Raw genomic sequence first — 18,192 nt, forward strand, 5'->3', positions numbered from 1 at the left:
TAAAAATAGGACAATAATGTTAATCTCACAAGGCTGTGAGAGCAAAATGTGAAAAAGCATATGAAGTGTTTATTACTCTATCTGGCACACTGTAATCCTCAGAAATGTTTGCTATCATCCGCATCACCTCTACCATATTATTCTTGTTGAAGAGGTTCTGTAAAATAGAATTCCTGATATGTATGTAAGTGTCGTTGTATGTGTGAAACTGATTGATATATAAAGGTTATCATAATGAGCATAAGAGCTTCCTGGAAAGAAAAGAACAGAAATTTCCAATTTCCCCAGCTGAACCTATCAGGGAAGCACTAACAAAGGCCTAAGAGAAAGAAAAGGCAATGGAACGGCAGGGTCATCTGACAACATCAGAAGAGAAAAAGACAGGTCCACTGTTCCAAGTGTACTGTCCAGCCATCATAAGGACAGGTGGTGCCATGGAAGTAACTCTGAATTGAACTGAGTGAACTGGAATGCTAGGAACTCAGGTCATCTCTAAAGTACTTGGTTTATCATGATTTAGTTATTTTGCTTGCTTGTTTGTCTTTTGTGGGTTTTTTTTTGAGAGGAGTTGGAGAGATAAACAATGTATTATGTCATCTTTCCTTCTTCAGGTAATTTACCAAGTTGTTATATAATCGTGTTAGGATTTAATCCCATATATGTCAGACCTCAGTCTCCAGTGCTTAAACACTACAGTATAACACTGTTCTGGCAATCCATGGGCAGAAAGAGGAGTTCATATTTATCCTGTATATATGTGGTAGCAGAACTCAGACAACAGACTCTCACCTGAAGGAAGTGAACCTGTAGGAACTATCTTCAAACATTCCGCCAACGGTAACCGACAGAAAGCACAATCAACATAAAACTGAATCCTCAGAGTCTACTTATGAAAACACAGGATAGTCTCTGACAAATCACTTAAGTTTAATCTAAACCTCAGTTACTGTGTCTGTGAAATAATATTTCCCTCATCTCTCAGAGCAGTAGATAGAAAATAAAATGCATGAAGTATAATACAATGATTATTAGTACTTGGTGACCCTCAAAATAAACAATACCTCCTATCATCATCATCATACCTTAACAATTTGATTTGATTCTCAATATCAATCTAAGAATGCTTGCTTAAGTAGTAAAATTACCAAATTTAGGTTCCACATTAATATTTTTCTAGTGATTTTCAAGAATGAATCTGAAAACATCTCACTACCTTCCTGCTCCTGGTCTATGGGAAGAAAAAAAAAAAAGAGCAAGAGAAAACTTTTCTGGTTATGTTTGATGGCAGCATTTGAATTTTCTCCTTCTCATGTCGGTTTAATAACTCAATTTATTTTTAGAATTCAAATTCAGTTTAAATCTTCACTGATATGTTGTTTAATTAGTACATATCACATTTCACATTAAAATTTAACAAGTATTAGTAAGAATAACAATTAATGATTTTTCCTTCCTTGTTTATGAATAAACTATATTTAGAAATAAGGAAAGTTTATACACTGTATTTAGAACCTTGCTGCTGAATCTATTTCTAAGAACTTAAATTTACCAAAACTCTGTTACCCAGAGTCAGTCACAATGCTCTGATGGAGACTCAAAGATCCTATCTATCCATTATTCAAAGGTGCAAAGAAATCAATGATATAGAAAAAGTATATGCTTTATGCATCAATTCTTCATACAAAGAGAAGAAACAAAATGACAACCTGCAAAGATTCCTGAACCAGCTTCACTATGAAGAATGAACAAAATCAAATATGCTTATTTAAAACAGAAAAAACTAGTGCTGTAATCTAAATCAACTAATTAAGCCAACAAATGTCAACTCAGTTAAAAATACCGAAATTAGTTTTAGCAATGCCTTTAATCATTATTAAGAGGGCTGGCTCTGATTAACTACACAAAACAGACCACTCTCTTTAAATGCATATTTAGCAACTCTCATTGAATGCAGAACTCTTTAGCCATAAAAAACATGGTATAATTTCAGTGAATTTGTGACTTCAAAACTTTCTTTTCCCACTATGTCATAAATGGGAGAAAACCCCAGCCCCTCTGGTAAGTAATCTGACATATATTATTTTAAGTGTTCCTTAAACACACTAAGAAGAGATGAAGGCAAGGTCACATACGTCATACATGGCAGAGTCTGCAATGTCAGAATTCAGGTTAGCCCAGCTCCAAAGTACTGAGATTTTAGAATTCAAGCTCATCTCACTTTTATTTATTTGCTTTAATTTTTACTTAACTATAGTTGGTTTATAATACTGTGTCAGTTCAGGTATACAGCTTCACATTCTTGTCTATTATGCTGCTGCTAAGTCGCTTCAGTCGTGTCCGACTCTGTGCGACCACATAGACAGCAGCCCACCAGGCTCCGCCATCCCTGGGATTCTCCAGGCAAGAATACTGGAGTGGGTTGCCATTTCCTTCTCCAGTGCATGAACAGGAAAAGTGAAAGTGAAGTCGCTCAATCATGTCTGACTCTTAGCGATCCCATGGACTACAGCCTACCAGGCTCCTCCGTCCATGGGATTTTCCAGGCAAGAGTACTGGAGTGGGGTGCCATTGCCTTCTCTCTCTATTATAGGCTATTACAAATTACTGAATATAGCTCCCTGTACTATACAATAAATCCTTGTTGTTTATCATATATATAGTGGTGTGTATCTGTTAATCCCATACTCCTAATTTATCCTTCCCCCTTCTGTTTCCCCTTTAGGAGCCACAAGTTTTTCCTGCATCTGTGAATCTGAGTCTGTGTTTTGTATTACTAAATAAGTTCATTTGTATCTTCTTTTTAGATTTCACATATAAGTGATATCACATAATACTTGTCTTCCTCTATCTAACTTTCTTCACTTCGTGTGATAATCTCTAGGTCTATCCATGTTGCTGGAAATGGCAATATTTCATTCTTTTTGGCTGAGTAATATTCCACTGTATATATGTACCACATCTTCTTTATCTATTCATCTATTAATAGACATTTAGGTTGCTTCCATGTCTACTGGCTCATCTTTCCTTTAAATAATAGAAAACTGTTTACTATTTTTACACTGTTTCCTGAGGTAATAATATCAAGGTAACTAAGATTCACAAAATGCTTTAAAGTAATATAATTCTAAAGTTAAAACAAGGACAAAAGGAAAGCACAAGAGCCAGATTTCCTCAGGCTGGGAAAATTCACAATTAGGAAATAAACCTAATGCATGATCAATATCAAGAAGAAAGTGCCTGCAGTATCCCAGGCCTGACTAGTTTTTCTTGGTGTGTGTATGTGTGTACATGTTTTGTGTCTGTTAAATAACCAGAACAGATGTTTCAACTACAACTCTGTGAAACCTAAACAAACAAGTACAGACAAGTATATGAACAAATTCAGTTTTCTTAAGTCACAATCAGGAATGGCATGGTGAATTTGTCATTTCCCTATTCCTTGTTTTACCATGAAATACTGAATTAGCTAATAATAGACTTTTTTTATTAATATATTTCTTTAGTCTCTATACCAATTATTCATAGCAGAAGTAAAAAACTAGCTTTAAATTTCAAGACTATGGCTTATACATTTATTTAAGAAAGACTTTCTCAAAGTTTATTAGAAAACTTCATATTTACAAGAATTTAACAATTTACAAATGTTTATACTAAGAATTTACCCAAATGGTTACAAATGACAACAAAAATTAACACTGAAGCTTTCAAACATTAGGATTTTACACTCTGATGTTATTTCAAGAATCCTTTTATCCAACATTAACAAATTGAAAGATAAAAGCCATATGATTATCTCAATAGATGCAGAAAAAGCCTTTGAAAAAATTCAACATCCATTTATGATAAAAACCCTCCAGAAAGCAGGAATAGAAGGAACATACCTCAACGTAATAAAAGCTATATATGACAAACCCACAGCAAACATTATCCTCAATGGTGAAAAATTGAAAGCATTTCCCCCAAAGTCAGGAACAAGGCAAGGATGCCCACTTTCACCACTACTATTCAACATAGTTTTGGAAGTTTTGGCCACAGCAATCAGAGCGGAAAAAGAAATAAAAGGAATACAGATAGGAAAAGAAGAAGTAAAACTCTCACTGTTTGCATATGACATGATCCTCTACATAGAAAACCGTAAAGATTCTACCAGAAAACTACTAGAGCTAATCAATGAATATAGTAAAGTTGCAGGATATAAAATCAACACACAGAAATCCCTTGCATTCCTATACTCCAATAATGAGAAAACAGAAAGAGAAATTAAGGAAACAATACCATTCATCATTGCAACAAAAAGAATAAAATACCTAGGAATATACCTACCTAAAGAAACAAAAGACTTACATATAGAAAACTATAAAACACTGATAAAAGAAATCAAAGAGGACACAAACAGATGGAGAAATATACCGTGTTCATGGATTGGAAGAATTAATATAGTGAAAATGAGTATAACACCCAAAGCAATCTATAGATTCAATGCAATCCCTATCAAACTACCAATGGTATTTTTCACAGAACTAGAACAAATCATTTCACAATTTGTATGGAAATATAAGAAACCTCGAGTAGCCAAAGCAATCTTGAGAAAGAAGAATGGAACTGGAGGAATCAACCTGCCTGACTTCAGGCTCTATTACAAAGCCACAGTCATCAGGACAGTATGGTACTGGCACAAAGATAGAAATATAGATCAATGGAACAAAACAGAAAGCCCAGAGATAAACCCACGCACCTATGGACACCTTATCTTCGACAAAGGAGTCAAGAATACACAATGGAGAAAAGATAATCTCTTTAACAAGTGGTGCTGGGAAAACTGGTCAACCACTTGTAAAAGAATGAAACTAGAACACTTGGTGGTGATTGCAGCCATGAAATTAAAAGACGCTTACTCCTTGGAAGGAAGGTTATGGCCAACCTAGATAGCATATTGAAAAGCAAAGACATTACTTTGCCAACAAAAGTACGTCTAGTCAAGGCTATGGTTTTTCCAGTGGTCATGTATGGATGTGAGAGTTGGACGGTGAAGAAAGCTGAGCGCCGAAGAATTGATGCTTTTGAACTGTGGTGTTGGAGAAGACTCTTGAGAGTACCTTGGACTGCAAGGAGATCCAATCAATCCATCCTAAAAGAGATCAATCCTGGGTGTTCATTGGAAGGTCTGATGTGGAAGCTGAAACTCCAATACTTTGGCCACCTCATGCGAAGGGTTGACTCATTGGAAAAGACCCTACTGCTGGGTAGGATTGGGGGCAGGAGGAGAAGGGGACGACAGAGGATGAGATGGTTGGATGGCATAACCGACTCGATGAACATGGGTTTGGGTAGACTCCGGGAGTTGGTGATGGACAGAGAGGCCTGGCGTGCTGCAATTCATGGGGTCACAAAGAGTCGGACACGACTGAGCGACTGAACTGAACTGAGAACACTTTCTAACACCATACACCAAAATAAACTCAAAATGGATTAAAGATCTAAACGTAAGACCAGAAACTATAAAACTCCTAGAGGAAAACATAGGCAAAACACTCTCCGACATAAATCACAGCAGGATCCTCCATGACCCACCTCCCAGAATATTGGAAATAAAAGCAAAAATAAACAAATGGGACCTAATTAAAATCAAAAGCTTTTGCACAACAAAGGTAACTATAACTAAGGTGAAAAGACAGCCTTCAGAATGGGAGAAAATAATAGCAAACGAAGCAACAGACAAAGAATTAATCTCAAAAATATACAAGCAACTCCTGCAGCTGAATTCCAGAAAAATAAACGACCCAATCAAAAAATGGGCCAAAGAACTAAACAGACATTTCTCCAAAGAAGACATACAGGTGGCTAACAAACACATGAAAAGATGCTCAACATCACTCATTATCAGAGAAATGCAAATCAAAACCACAATGAGGTACCATTTCACACCAGTCAGAATGGCTGCTATCCAAAAGTCTACAAGCAATAAATGCTGGAGAGGGTGTGGAGAAAAGGGAACCCTCTTACACTGTTGGTGGGAATGCAAACTAGTACAGCCACTATGGAGAACAGTGTGGAGATTCCTTAAAAAACTGGGAATAGAACTGCCATATGACCCAGCAATCCCACTACTGGGCATACACATCGAGGAAACCAGAATTGAAAGAGACGCATGTACCCCAAGGTTCTTCGCAGCACTGTTTACAATAGCCAGGACATGGAAGCAACCTAGATGTCCATCAGCAGACAAATGGATAAGGAAGCTATGGTACATATACACAATGGAATATTACTCAGCCATTAAAAAATACATTTGAATTGGTTCTATTGAGATGGATGAAACTGGAGCCCATTATACAGAGTGAAGTAAGCCAGAAAGAAAAACACCAATACAGTATACTAATGCATATATATGGAATTTGAAAGATGGTAACGATAACCCTATATGTGAGACAGAATAAGAGACACAGATGCATAGAACAGTCTTATGGACTCTGAGGGAGAAGGTGAGGGTGGGACGTTCTGGGACAATAGCATTGAAACATGTATATTATCATATGTGAAACAGAACACCATTCCATGTTCGATGCATGAGACAAATGCTCAGGGCTGGGGCAATGGGATGACCCAGAGGGATGGGATGAGGAGGGAGGTGGGAGGGGGGTTCAGGATGGGGAACACATGTAAACCCATGGCTGATTCATGTCAATGTATGGCAAAAGCCACTACAAGACTGTAAAGTAATTAGCCCCCAACTAAAATAAATAAATTTATTAAAAAAAAAAGAATACTTTTATCCAGATCATATAAAAGGCATTCATTATGAAGCAAACCCTAAATACAAAACAAAATTATATAAAAGGACATATTTTGCTTTAATCATCAATTAAAATTATTTATCATGGCAATCCCTTACTGTAACTCAAATCTTAGAAACAAAATCATTTCAAAAGTTTACACCTGTACTGCTTTAATTTTTACCACCCAAAAGATTATGTTCAACTATTCAGTATACACGTACAGATCAATATTCTTTTAAAGGAGTTTACCATGAGTTTCTTGCCTAAGTCTCTTTAGATAGGTAAACACTAGAGACCCACCTTGTGCTGTTCAATGGCATCTATCCACTGTTGTCTGTGATCTGGATCTTGAGCACGAAGATACCAAACGCTATCATTTACACTAATATCAAATCGGCATTCATCAAAATCATGAGGCTGTGAGGGGGGGAAAGGGAGAAAAGGAAAAGCAAAGCTAATTATATTCTTAGAAATATTATACCCTATAGCAAAAACATGAACATACCCATTCTGTTATTCGTTTTGTACTAAAATAACTTTTGAAGATAGTTCAAATAAAGAGCACAGGAAAGGTATAGTTACCAAAAAGTATGCTCATTCACTGTTTGCAAATGAACTGACATGTGAACTACAGGCATGTTTTTAAAAAAGAGGTAAAATATTTTCCAGCAAACGCTTTGAGTCAGTGTAAACTAGTGGGAATATTGCTGAAACCATAACTTTAAAAAGGGCAAAAGTAAGTTTTACAAAAGACATTTACTGATATTTTTCTGCTTTCATTATTCAAAAGTAAATTCTCATCATCAATAGTCTTATTTCATTAAATTTGATAAGATATTTTTATATTCTATCAAAAAATAACATTAACATCCTTCTAAATATCTCAAATTAACTTCTAGGCTTTTTTACATTTATTATTTTAACAGCCAGGAGAGTCTCTAATGAAAAGCAAAAGTAAAATGAACATTACATCAGACCTATGTTAGAGGAAACCACCTTCACCAACATGTAAGCAATTTTAGTGAAAATGTAAAATATCTGGCTCAGTGTTTCACATTCTTCAAAACAATATATAAAATAAATATTTTATATACTTGTTTCTCTCTCAATGAATGAGTTCAAATATGACAGGATCACATCAGAAATACAACCTCTTCTACTGGATAAAGTACAATGTCCTCTTCTGTGAACTAGCTTAGCCTTAGAGGAAAGAGAATCCTCTCTGGTCTACATAGTAATAAACTTACTAGCTGAATGCAATCTACATATTGTGTTTATTCTCTCCCACTTTTAACAGTATCAATCTTTTATCTCCTTATCAGTTTATTCAACAAAAACAATATAAGCTAATTCCACAATGTTCTTTACCCTATGAAACAATTTCTTTTAATATAAGACAACTAATTCATGGTTCTGACTAGCTAAAAAATAAAAGTTAAAACTCTCAATCACTATGTGCTGGGCAACATAGTAAGGACTATAGTGGGAGTAGTCCATGCTGGAGAAAAGAAACAGGAAAAAACAAGACAATGCATACCCTGCTTCAGTAATTATGAATATAGAAATACACAAAAGACAACATTTAACACTCAAAAATATGACTATAAATTTAACTGAAAGCTAAATATTCATAAATCTTAAGAATGAAGTCCAGTTATTAAGAAAAGCTTCCTGGAGGAAGGAAAGCATATGTACTATCCGAAGAATTAAGTAAATAATTTATCTGATCAGTCGACTGTTCTAAATAGCCCAGAGGTTTTTAAACTTTTACTCTGAGATATAATCATTATATTTCTAGTGACTATTCTTAAAAAGGATTTATATTTTATACTGTGTTCAATATTTTCATTAAAGCTTTAGAAAATAAAAAGGTAATATATATACAGTCATTGCTTATTTTTTGCTGGGGATTGTTTCAAGGACTCCCTTGGGACACCAAAATTTCAGATGCCTAAGTCCCACACATAAAACAGCTCAGTACAACCAGCTCTCCTTATCTGCAGACGCTGAGCTAGTGGATATGAAGGGTCACCTGTTGTTCAAAATTTACTAGTTTCCCCAGCAAATTCTTTTTCCAGCTTTCATATCTTCAAAATTTCCTTATAATCTTCCAAAGAGTCCTATGCCACATTTTAAATATTCCTAAAAACAGAAACTTGCCATTAAGCTTCCTCTGGGTGTGAGTGACTTAATAAAACCTGAAATCAACGTAAGTAAACTTTGCCAAATTACTAAATCTGTGAAGTATATCAATTATGTTTTCTTCTCCCTATGTTTCAAAGTTTCACTATATGGAGAACTTTAAGCTTTTAATAGATAAAAACGTTATACACAGGAATGGAATAAAATGATAGTTTACAAATCTAGAATTAAAGAATTTGAAAACTTCATTTGAATGTCACATTTATATGAGATGCAGTATCTCAGTATCTGCTCAAACAGATGGAGCTGACAGAAAGTGTACACAAAGTAGCCATTTCTACCATCAACAACCTGAGGGATAGGTGGCATAGAAGGGAGATCTACCAATTTTCAGGTGGTAGTATGTAAACCACACAGAAGCCTTGAATCCCTAAAAAGTCAAGAAGTGCGGGAAGCTAAATCTACAAGGCTAAAGAAATGACAGATTTGTTAAGTTTAGGAGGGTAAATCAGTCTAGACTAAAAGTTTACACCATGTCTCAACACACACACACACACACACACTCACTCACACTCAAACACATAATACAACAGTCTCCCTTTATCTAAGAGAAATACATCCCAAGACCTCCAGTGGACGCCTGAAATTGGAGATAGTACCAAATCCTACACAGAGAACTGCCCTGTACAGGATTAGGGGCCTGGTGCTGTAGAAAGCCTGAGTGTCTTACAGTCATTTCTCTGCATCTGGGGCTTACCATCCTCGAATTCAACCACTCCTGGATTGGGTAGTACCGTAGGTATTATACACTACTGAAAAATTCAACCACTCCTGGATTGGGTAGTACCGTATTATACACTACTGAAAAATTCTGATTATAAGTGTATGTGTGTGGTTCAAACCTGTGCTGTTCAAGGGTCAACTGCCCTATGTGTTTTCCTAGACAGGTATTAAGGAGCAGGTAGTATATACAGCATGGATATAGACAAAGGAAGGAGCCATGACCCACTAGAGACAGAGCAGGTGTGTGAGATTTCATTATGTTACTCAAAACAATGTGCCATTTAAAATGTATCAACTGTTTATTTCTGGAATTTTCCACTTAATAGTTTCAGATCTTAAAGGTAACTAAAATTGCAGAAATCAAAACTGCTGATGGGGTGTTTACTTAGAATTTCATTGTGGATATTTTGTTCATCATGGATTACTCTAAAAAATGCATCAAAATACTATTCATCTTGATTACTGAGTTTTTTGATGCTATGTTAAATTTTACGATGGAAGTTAGTCCCTCATTGGTCTTATTCCAGTCATAGCCCTGACAGATGATTAGAAAAAAACCAACAGGGATAAAGAACAAAATTAGATGAAAAACTACAAGAGCTGGTAGATGTTAAGAGATGACATGAGTTAGCCTCAGAAAAAAATGACTAAAAAATCTAAAGAAGAGATAAAGCAGCAAGCAATGAAAAGTAAGCTAACAGAGTTAAGAAAAAAGAAATGAGTTGAAACCACATCAGAAACAGCAATATAAAGCAAATCAGTCTGTTTTCACAAACAGACTTGAGAAAAACACAAAGTGAAAGAAATGTAAGTGAACAAAGGAGGTCAAGCAAATGATTTAACTGGTGTTTTGAATGAGGAAAATGCAACAAATGTAATAAAAAATTAAAAGATACTATGTTTTCTTCTTTCTTTAATCTTTTGGCCCCATGGCAGGCAGGCATGTGGGATCTCTGGCCCTAGGGATCTTAGTTTTCTGACCATAGATCGAACCTGCGTCCCCTGGATTGGCAGCACAGAGTCTTAACCACTGAACCACCAGGGAAGTCCCGATACTATCTTTGAACAAAATATTCAAATTACAGATCTGAAAAGCATATTGTACCCAGGAAAAATGGTCACAGGAAGTAAACTCAATCTGAAGGCTTATTCTGGGAAATTAATTAAAGAAAAAAGAAACAATGTTTCTCAAGCTTTTTCCATTATCACCCCCACTCCAAGAAAAAATAAATTCTCCTTAGTGAGAGAAATCAAATAGTAAGAACTAAGCTTTTGTCCAGTTTAGTTTTCTTGGAGGCCACATTAGATATTGTAAATACCTAAGATTATTTCACTTCCCCAAAAACCAAGTATAGGGGCCCACTGAGAATGAGAATGCACATGCCAGGGAAGAAAGCCAACAACATAAAGGAAAACGGAGATGGGCCTCATCCTTGATCATGTTGACATTCACTGTCAACAACAAAATATGTATCAAAAGGTGAAATGGCATTTATATCTACTCTTGGTCTGTCTTATTTGTTCTTAGGGGTGCTGTAACAAAAAAAAAATACCATACACTGGGTAGCTTTTTTGACTGTTTCATTAGTGAAATTTTACAATCTACGTACGTGGTGTGGGCTGCATGCTCAAGTCGCTAAGTCGTGTCTGACTCTTGGCGACCCGATCGACTGCAGCCTGCCAAGTTCCTCTGTCCATGGGATTCGTCAGGCAAGAATACTGGACAGGGCTGCCATTTCCTCCTCCAGGGGATCCTCCCAAACCAGGGATGGAACCTGGGTCTCCTGCACTGGCAGGCAGATTCTTGACCTCTGAGCCCTGGGAGTCTCCAAGGCAGCTTTAACAACAGAAATTTCTCACGGTTCCGGAGGCTGGAAGTCCAAGATGAGGGTGTGAGCAGGGGAGGGCGCTCAGTGAGGCCCTGGTTCTGGTCTGCAGACGCCGCAGTCCGGGTGTGTCCTCACATGGAGGACAGAGAGCATTCGGTTTCCTCAGCCCCTCACAGGTGCTGGTGTCACCAGTGGGGTTCTGCTCCCAGGGCCTCGAGGAAACCCAGATTCCTCCAAATTACCATCACAGTGAGAATTAAGGCTTTAACACACACCACAGTACCACCCATTATCTACCAAAATACTCTTATGGAAAAAGAGGCATAAACCCACAAAAAGAAGGGAATCGGTTGCCAACAAAATTTAAAGCTGGAATGTGGTAAGTGACATTAACAGGCCTGAATATGCTGACAAGTAGACATATACAAGGGAAAAGACAGAAAAAGCCAATTTGTTTTGGAAGCATCAAGTAGCACTAAAGGTAAAGGCATGGGAAGAGCTGAAAACAAAACTAATCAAGGGTCATGAAAAAGTGGAACTAGACCCCTGGAACCTCATTTGCCTATCGCACTGTGCATAACATTAGAGGCCTCACCTCTCAGAGAGTTGGTACCAGACAGGTGTAGGAAGAAGGGGCATTCCTATAAAGGAGGAAAGGTGAGAAAAGCAGATAAGGGAAAGTGTTCATATTAAAGGATTCTTTCCCTTACTTGATTCCCAAAAGGCTTGTACCCATACTTGTTCCTTCTATCTCCTGCCTATAAGGAAGATTCATCTACAGGAAAACTAAGTAATCTGAGAGAAAAGGCATATAGAAATAATACTTAAGGGTTTTATAACTGGGCACTTAATCAGTATGAAAGTTCTAAACCACAAAGATATAGAAAAATTACCTTTCAGAACCGGAAGATATACTTCACCAAAATGAAGAAGTAACCAAGAGAAGTAAGAAGCAATGGAGATCCAGGCAAAGAAGCAGCAAAGGGACTTCCCAGGAAGACATTAAGGAAAATGCCCACAGCAGAGTTATGCAGAAGACGGAAAAGTCTAGATTAGAACAGTATGACAGGATGATTTAGAAGGAATTTCTCTAGTGGGAGGAAAAGTAGAATGAAAAGATTAACTTTTTTAAAAAGTTAAACTCAGTGGAGAGTGTATAGGAAGATTTCCCTAGAAATTCAAAGAAAGCCAACCAAATTTTAATAAAGTTTATTGACATATAATTAATATATAATAAACTATTTATCCATTTAAAGTGTACACAATTCAATGTCATTTTCACTTGTATATAAGCCATGAAATCAATACCATGTCAAGATGGAAATGTTTTCATTTCTGTAACCCCCAAAGGACTTATCCTGTCTGCAGAACATCTATTCCTTTCACCAGCTTCCAGAAACCAAGGATCTTCTTCCTTTCACTGTATATTAGTGTTCAGTTTTTCTAAATTTATATAAATGTAATCAGATAGTAAATACTGTTTTTTACTTAGTATAACTATCTTGAGATTTACTCACGCTGCTGTGTCTTATTGATAACTTATTCTTCTTATTGCTGAGAAGAGTTTAATAATGCTGGATATAACATATTTTACTTATTCATATCTGCTGTTGGACAAAAGTTCCTGTCTTGTAAGATTATAAATTTTTACTTCTTTTGACTTAGGAATGGGCTCACTGACTCATAAAATAAATAAACAGTTAACTTTAAAGAACTGACAAAAGTAGCTGCAGTCATTTACGTTCTTACCCGCAGTCTATCAAATCTAGTTACTCCACATCCTTGCTTGATTTGCTTATAGGCTCTCTATTCTGTTCCACTGATCTGAATGTCTATTCTTACTCCAATAACAGTATTTTAATTATTGTTGCTTAAAAGTAAATCCTGAGTGTTACGTCCTCAAATTAAACTCTTCTTTTAAAAACCTGCTTTGGTTGGTCTAGGTAGTATGCATTACATAATTTATGCTTCTAGATAAATTGTAGTACCAAGGGCACTGATATCTTAGATTTTCTATAGATTAATATGATAAGATGTGATACTTTAACAATGCTGAGCCTTCTAATCTATGGACGGAATCTCTCTCCATTTAGGTCTTCTTTATCTTGACAATCTCACACAGTTTGCAGGTAACAGTGTTCAAAGTACGGTATACAATGTTAGACTGATTCCTGAAGTATTTTTTTATGCTACTGTGTATGGAATTGTTTTAAAAATTCAGTTAGTGCTTACTAAGAGTTCGCACACCACAAATGAAAGATCCTGCCTGCTGCAATGAAAATCAAAGATCCTACAGGTTGCAATCAAGCTGCAGCACAGCCAAATAAATTAAGTATTTTTAAAAAGTCAGTCTGCTTAGTGTATATGATAGTACATTTTGTAATTGTATATTAACCTTATAGTCTATGGGGTTCCCTTGTGGCTCAGCTGGTAAAGAACCCACCTGCAATGCGGGAGACCTGGGTTCAACCCCTGGGTTGGGAAGATCTCCTGGAGAAGGGAAAGGCTACCCACTCCAGTATTCTGGCCTGGAGAATTCCATGGACTGTATAGTCCATGGGGTCACAAAGCGTCAGACACGACTGAGCGACGTTCACTTATATTCTACAATCTTGCAAAATTCACTTAGTGGTTCTCAAAACTGTTTACCTAATAAATTTGAAGGAATTTAAAGAACAATGTCGGGCTTCCCTGATAGCTCAGTTGGTAAAGAATCCACCTGCAATGCAGGAGACTCCGGTTCGATTCCCAGGTCAGGAAGATCCCCTAGAGAAGGGATAAGCTACTCACTCCATTATTATTGGGCTTCTCTTGTGGCTCAGCTGGTAAAGAATCCACCTGCAATGCAGGAGACCTGGGTTCGATCCCTGGGTTGGGAAGATCCCCTGGAGAAGGGAAAGGCTATCCACTTCAGTACTCTGACCTGGAGAATTCCAGACTGTATAGTTCATGGGGTTGCAAAGAGTCAGACACGACTGAGCGACGGTCACTTTCACTTTCAGAGAACAATGTAACCTGCAAACAGCTTTACTTTGGCCTCTCTGATATTTATGTCTTTGTATGTATTTTTTTCTTGCCTTACTGAAATGACCAGGATGTCCAGAACAATGTTAAACAGAAGTGGTAAGGGCAGATATCTTTGCCCTATACCTAATCTTAGGGGGAAGGCATAGTATTTCACCATTAAGCATGATGTCAGCTGTGTGTTTTTGTGGATGTCTTTCATTAGGTTGATGTTATTTCTAGTTCTCTAAGAATTTTTATTTCCAATACTAAGGAGTATTGAATTTTGTCAAACATTTCTCTCTTTTTTACTTGTCTGCCTTTACTGAAATTTGTCACAAATTTTTCTCTTTTGTTAATACAGTGAATTAAAATGACTGATTTAATAAAATTATATTAACCTTGCATTTTTGGGATAAACAACACTTAGTTCTTTTTATATACTATTGGACTTGATTTGCTAATATTTTGCAAAGGAATAGTGTTTATGTCTACCAGAGATACCAAGCTGTAATTTTATATTCTTGCAATTTGTCTGACAGGCCTAGCTGTCATGGTTATACTGCCCACATAATGTGTGTTACAAAGAGTCTGTATAAGATTGGGACTATTTCATTGACTGTATGAAAGAATATGGTGGTGAAATTATATGGGTGTGTTTCCTTGGTTAGGAAGGAATTAAAAAATTCAATGTTTGAGACATTGGTTTATTTACATTTTTAGTATCTTAAAAGCAGTAAGAGGGAAAAACATAACCCTGTGCTGTGCTTAGTTTCTCAGTTGTGTCTGACTTTGCGATCCCATGGACTGTAGCCCACCAGGCTCCCTTGTCCATGGGGACTCTCCAGGCAAGAATACTGGAGTGGGTTGCCATGCCCTCCTCCAGGAAATATAACCTTATTATTTACCCATATGTTCATTTTCTCTATGCTCTTCATTAGCTCCTAAAGATCTGACTTTGCCTCTGGTGTATTTCCCTTCAGCACGAAAAACTTCCTTTAGCATTCCTTGTTAAGGCAGGCCCACCCACAACAAGTTCTCTTAATTTTCCTTCATCTGAAAACATCTTTATTTCATTTCATTTTTGAAGGATAATTTTCATTGAATACAGAATCTGAATGGAAAGTTTTTTCTTTCACTACAATATGTCTTTGAGCCTCTATGGTTTCTAATGAGAAGTGCACGGTAATTTGAATCACTGTCCCCCAGTATGTATGGTACTTCTCTATGGCTACTTGCAGCACTTTTTTACCTTTGGTTTTTACAGTTTGACTATGATTACTATGATTATCCTGTCATGTGTTTGTTAAGTTTCATGAATCTGTAAATGTATATTTTTCACCAAATTTGCTAAGATTTTACTATAATTTCTTCAATTTTTTTTTTTTACCCTTTTCCCCTTTCTGAGACTTCTAAAGGCCGTTTAATTAGAAATTGCCTCAGAGATCCCTGACATTCTGTTCATTTAAATACAAACACAAAACCCTAAAAATCTGTTATTAAGAATGACTTCTTTTGCTCTAAATTCAAAATCTTGATTATCTGTCATCTTCATCTGCTACAAACCCTATGCAGTGAATGTTTTTCATTTGATGTTATTCTTTTCAGTCCTATTGGTTCTTTTATATGTATTCTTTGTCTCTTCTGAAACTACCTTTTATTCAATATAAGCCTATTTTCTTTTACCTCAAAAAATAATAAACAATTATAATTTCCTCAAATTATTTTAAAAATATTTTACTTTAAAACCTTTGTCAGATAATTCCAATATTTTTAACTTCATATTTGTTCCTGTCTTTGCCCTTGAGAATGTGTTTCAATTTCCTGGCTCTTTGTATGTTGAGTGAGTTTATCTTGGACATTGCGAATGTTAGGTTGTAAACTCTGGATTCTACTGTATTAATCTGAAAAATACTATTTTTGTTTCAGTGGGCAAAAATTTTGCATGCCAATTTTTTTGTGCGTTTAATGAGTAGCATCTAGGACCTTAGTTCAGAAGGTTTTGGTCTAGCCTGCACATACACTGCTGAGGATCAGGCACAAATCTGAGCAAAGGGTTAAACTCAGAACTTGGGGTTCTTCTTTTCTGGCTCTTTTTTTTTTTGGATTATTCATTAACTGGGCCCCTTCTGGTTCTTATAGCTAAAAAGATGGCAGTTTTATTTAAAGGAGTTTTAGCATCCCCAAGTCTCTACCACAGCAGCAGTGACTCAGGTAACACCTCAGACTGCTTTCCATCTGCCTCATGCATGCGTGGCTCAGGAGTCAGCCAGAGACTTGGGGAGAGTTTATACACACAATTTTGAGTTCCCCTTCTTTGGCTTCTGGATTCCCTCATTCTCTAGCAGCCCTAGATAGCAAGAAAGAAGGTAGAAAAAACTTGTGCTTTCGTTTGTCTACTGCTCGCCATTAGTATCTATCCAGCAGAGATTGTTAGCCCTGGCAATGGCAGTCAGCTCCAGTCTCCATATTCATTTAGAATTCCCTGAAACAGACTCACTGAAGTATAAGGGGTGGGAGAGGACAGGCTAAGCAGCATGCTTAGCCATGTGCCACAGAACCACAGAAAGAATAAAAGAGTGAAAATCAGTAATTTGAAGCTACAAACAGATAGATTAAAAGAAATAATTAGTCTGCCTAGACAACATCTCTAAAAATAGCCAAACTACCGCTCCAGCAGCAGATTAGAGGTTTTCTATTTGAGTATGTTGAACTAAAGGAACCCCTAAACTAATGGCTATCAAGGAAGGATGAAGAAAGGGTGCAATATTTAAAAGAGGAAGACAGAGTCTATAGTGAGTAATAAGATCCCACTCCCACCCCAAGATTCCAGCTACCCAAAGCAATCAAGGAGTATGTCAAGGCTGTATATTGCCACCCTGCTTATTTAACTTCTATGCAGAGTACGTCATGAGAAACGCTGGACTGGATGAAGCACAAGCTGGAATCAAGACTGCCGGGAGAGATATCAATAACCTCTGATATGCAGATGACACCACCCTTATAGCAGAAAGAGAAGAACTAAAGAGCCTCTTGATGAAAGTGAAACAGGACAGTGAACAAGTTGGCTTAAAACTCAGCATTCAGAAAACTAACATCATGGCATCTGGTCTCATCACTTCATGGCAAATAGATGGGGAAACAGTAGAAACAGTGACAGACTTTATTTTTGGAGGCTTCAAAATCACTGCAGATGGTGACTGCGGCCATGAAATTAAATGATGCTTACTCCTTGGAAGAAAAGTTATGACCAATCTACACAGCTTATTAAAAAGCAGAGACATTACTTTGCCAACAAAGGTCCATCTAGTCAAAGCTATGGTTTTTCCAGTAGTCATGTATGGATGTGAGAGTTAGACTATAAAGAAGGCTGAGTGCCAGAGAATTGATGCTTTTGAACTGTGGTGTTGGAGAAGACTCTTGAGAGTCCCTTGGACTGCAAGGAGATCCAACCAGTCCATCCTAAAGGAAATCAGTCCTGAATATTCATTGGAAGGACTGATGCTAAAACTCCAATACTTTGGCCACCTGATGTGAAGAACTGACTCATCTGAAAAGACCCTGATGTTGGCAAAGATTGAAGGTGGGAGAAGGGGACAACAGAAGATGAGATGGTTGGATGGCATCACTGACTCAATGGACATGAGTGTGAGTAAACT

At 36.8% G+C, this 18,192-nt stretch overlaps 1 protein-coding gene across 3 annotated transcripts in view; it reads right to left on the reverse strand.

The window, feature by feature from the left end:
- Positions 1-18,192, reverse strand: part of CERT1 (ceramide transporter 1) — a 129,386-nt gene that overhangs the window by 80,956 nt on the left and 30,238 nt on the right. For all 3 annotated transcript variants that reach the window (XM_081513931.1, XM_081513930.1, XM_081513928.1), the window contains exon 4: positions 7,077-7,193. In XM_081513931.1, coding sequence (XP_081370057.1) covers positions 7,077-7,193 — 117 coding nt within the window. The remainder of the gene's footprint in view (positions 1-7,076; positions 7,194-18,192) is intronic.

Source organism: Giraffa tippelskirchi, chromosome 7 (assembly GCF_054371585.1).
Source record: "Giraffa tippelskirchi isolate mGirTip1 chromosome 7, T2T-mGirTip1v1.2.pri, whole genome shotgun sequence".
NCBI classification, from domain to species: Eukaryota; Metazoa; Chordata; class Mammalia; order Artiodactyla; family Giraffidae; genus Giraffa; species Giraffa tippelskirchi.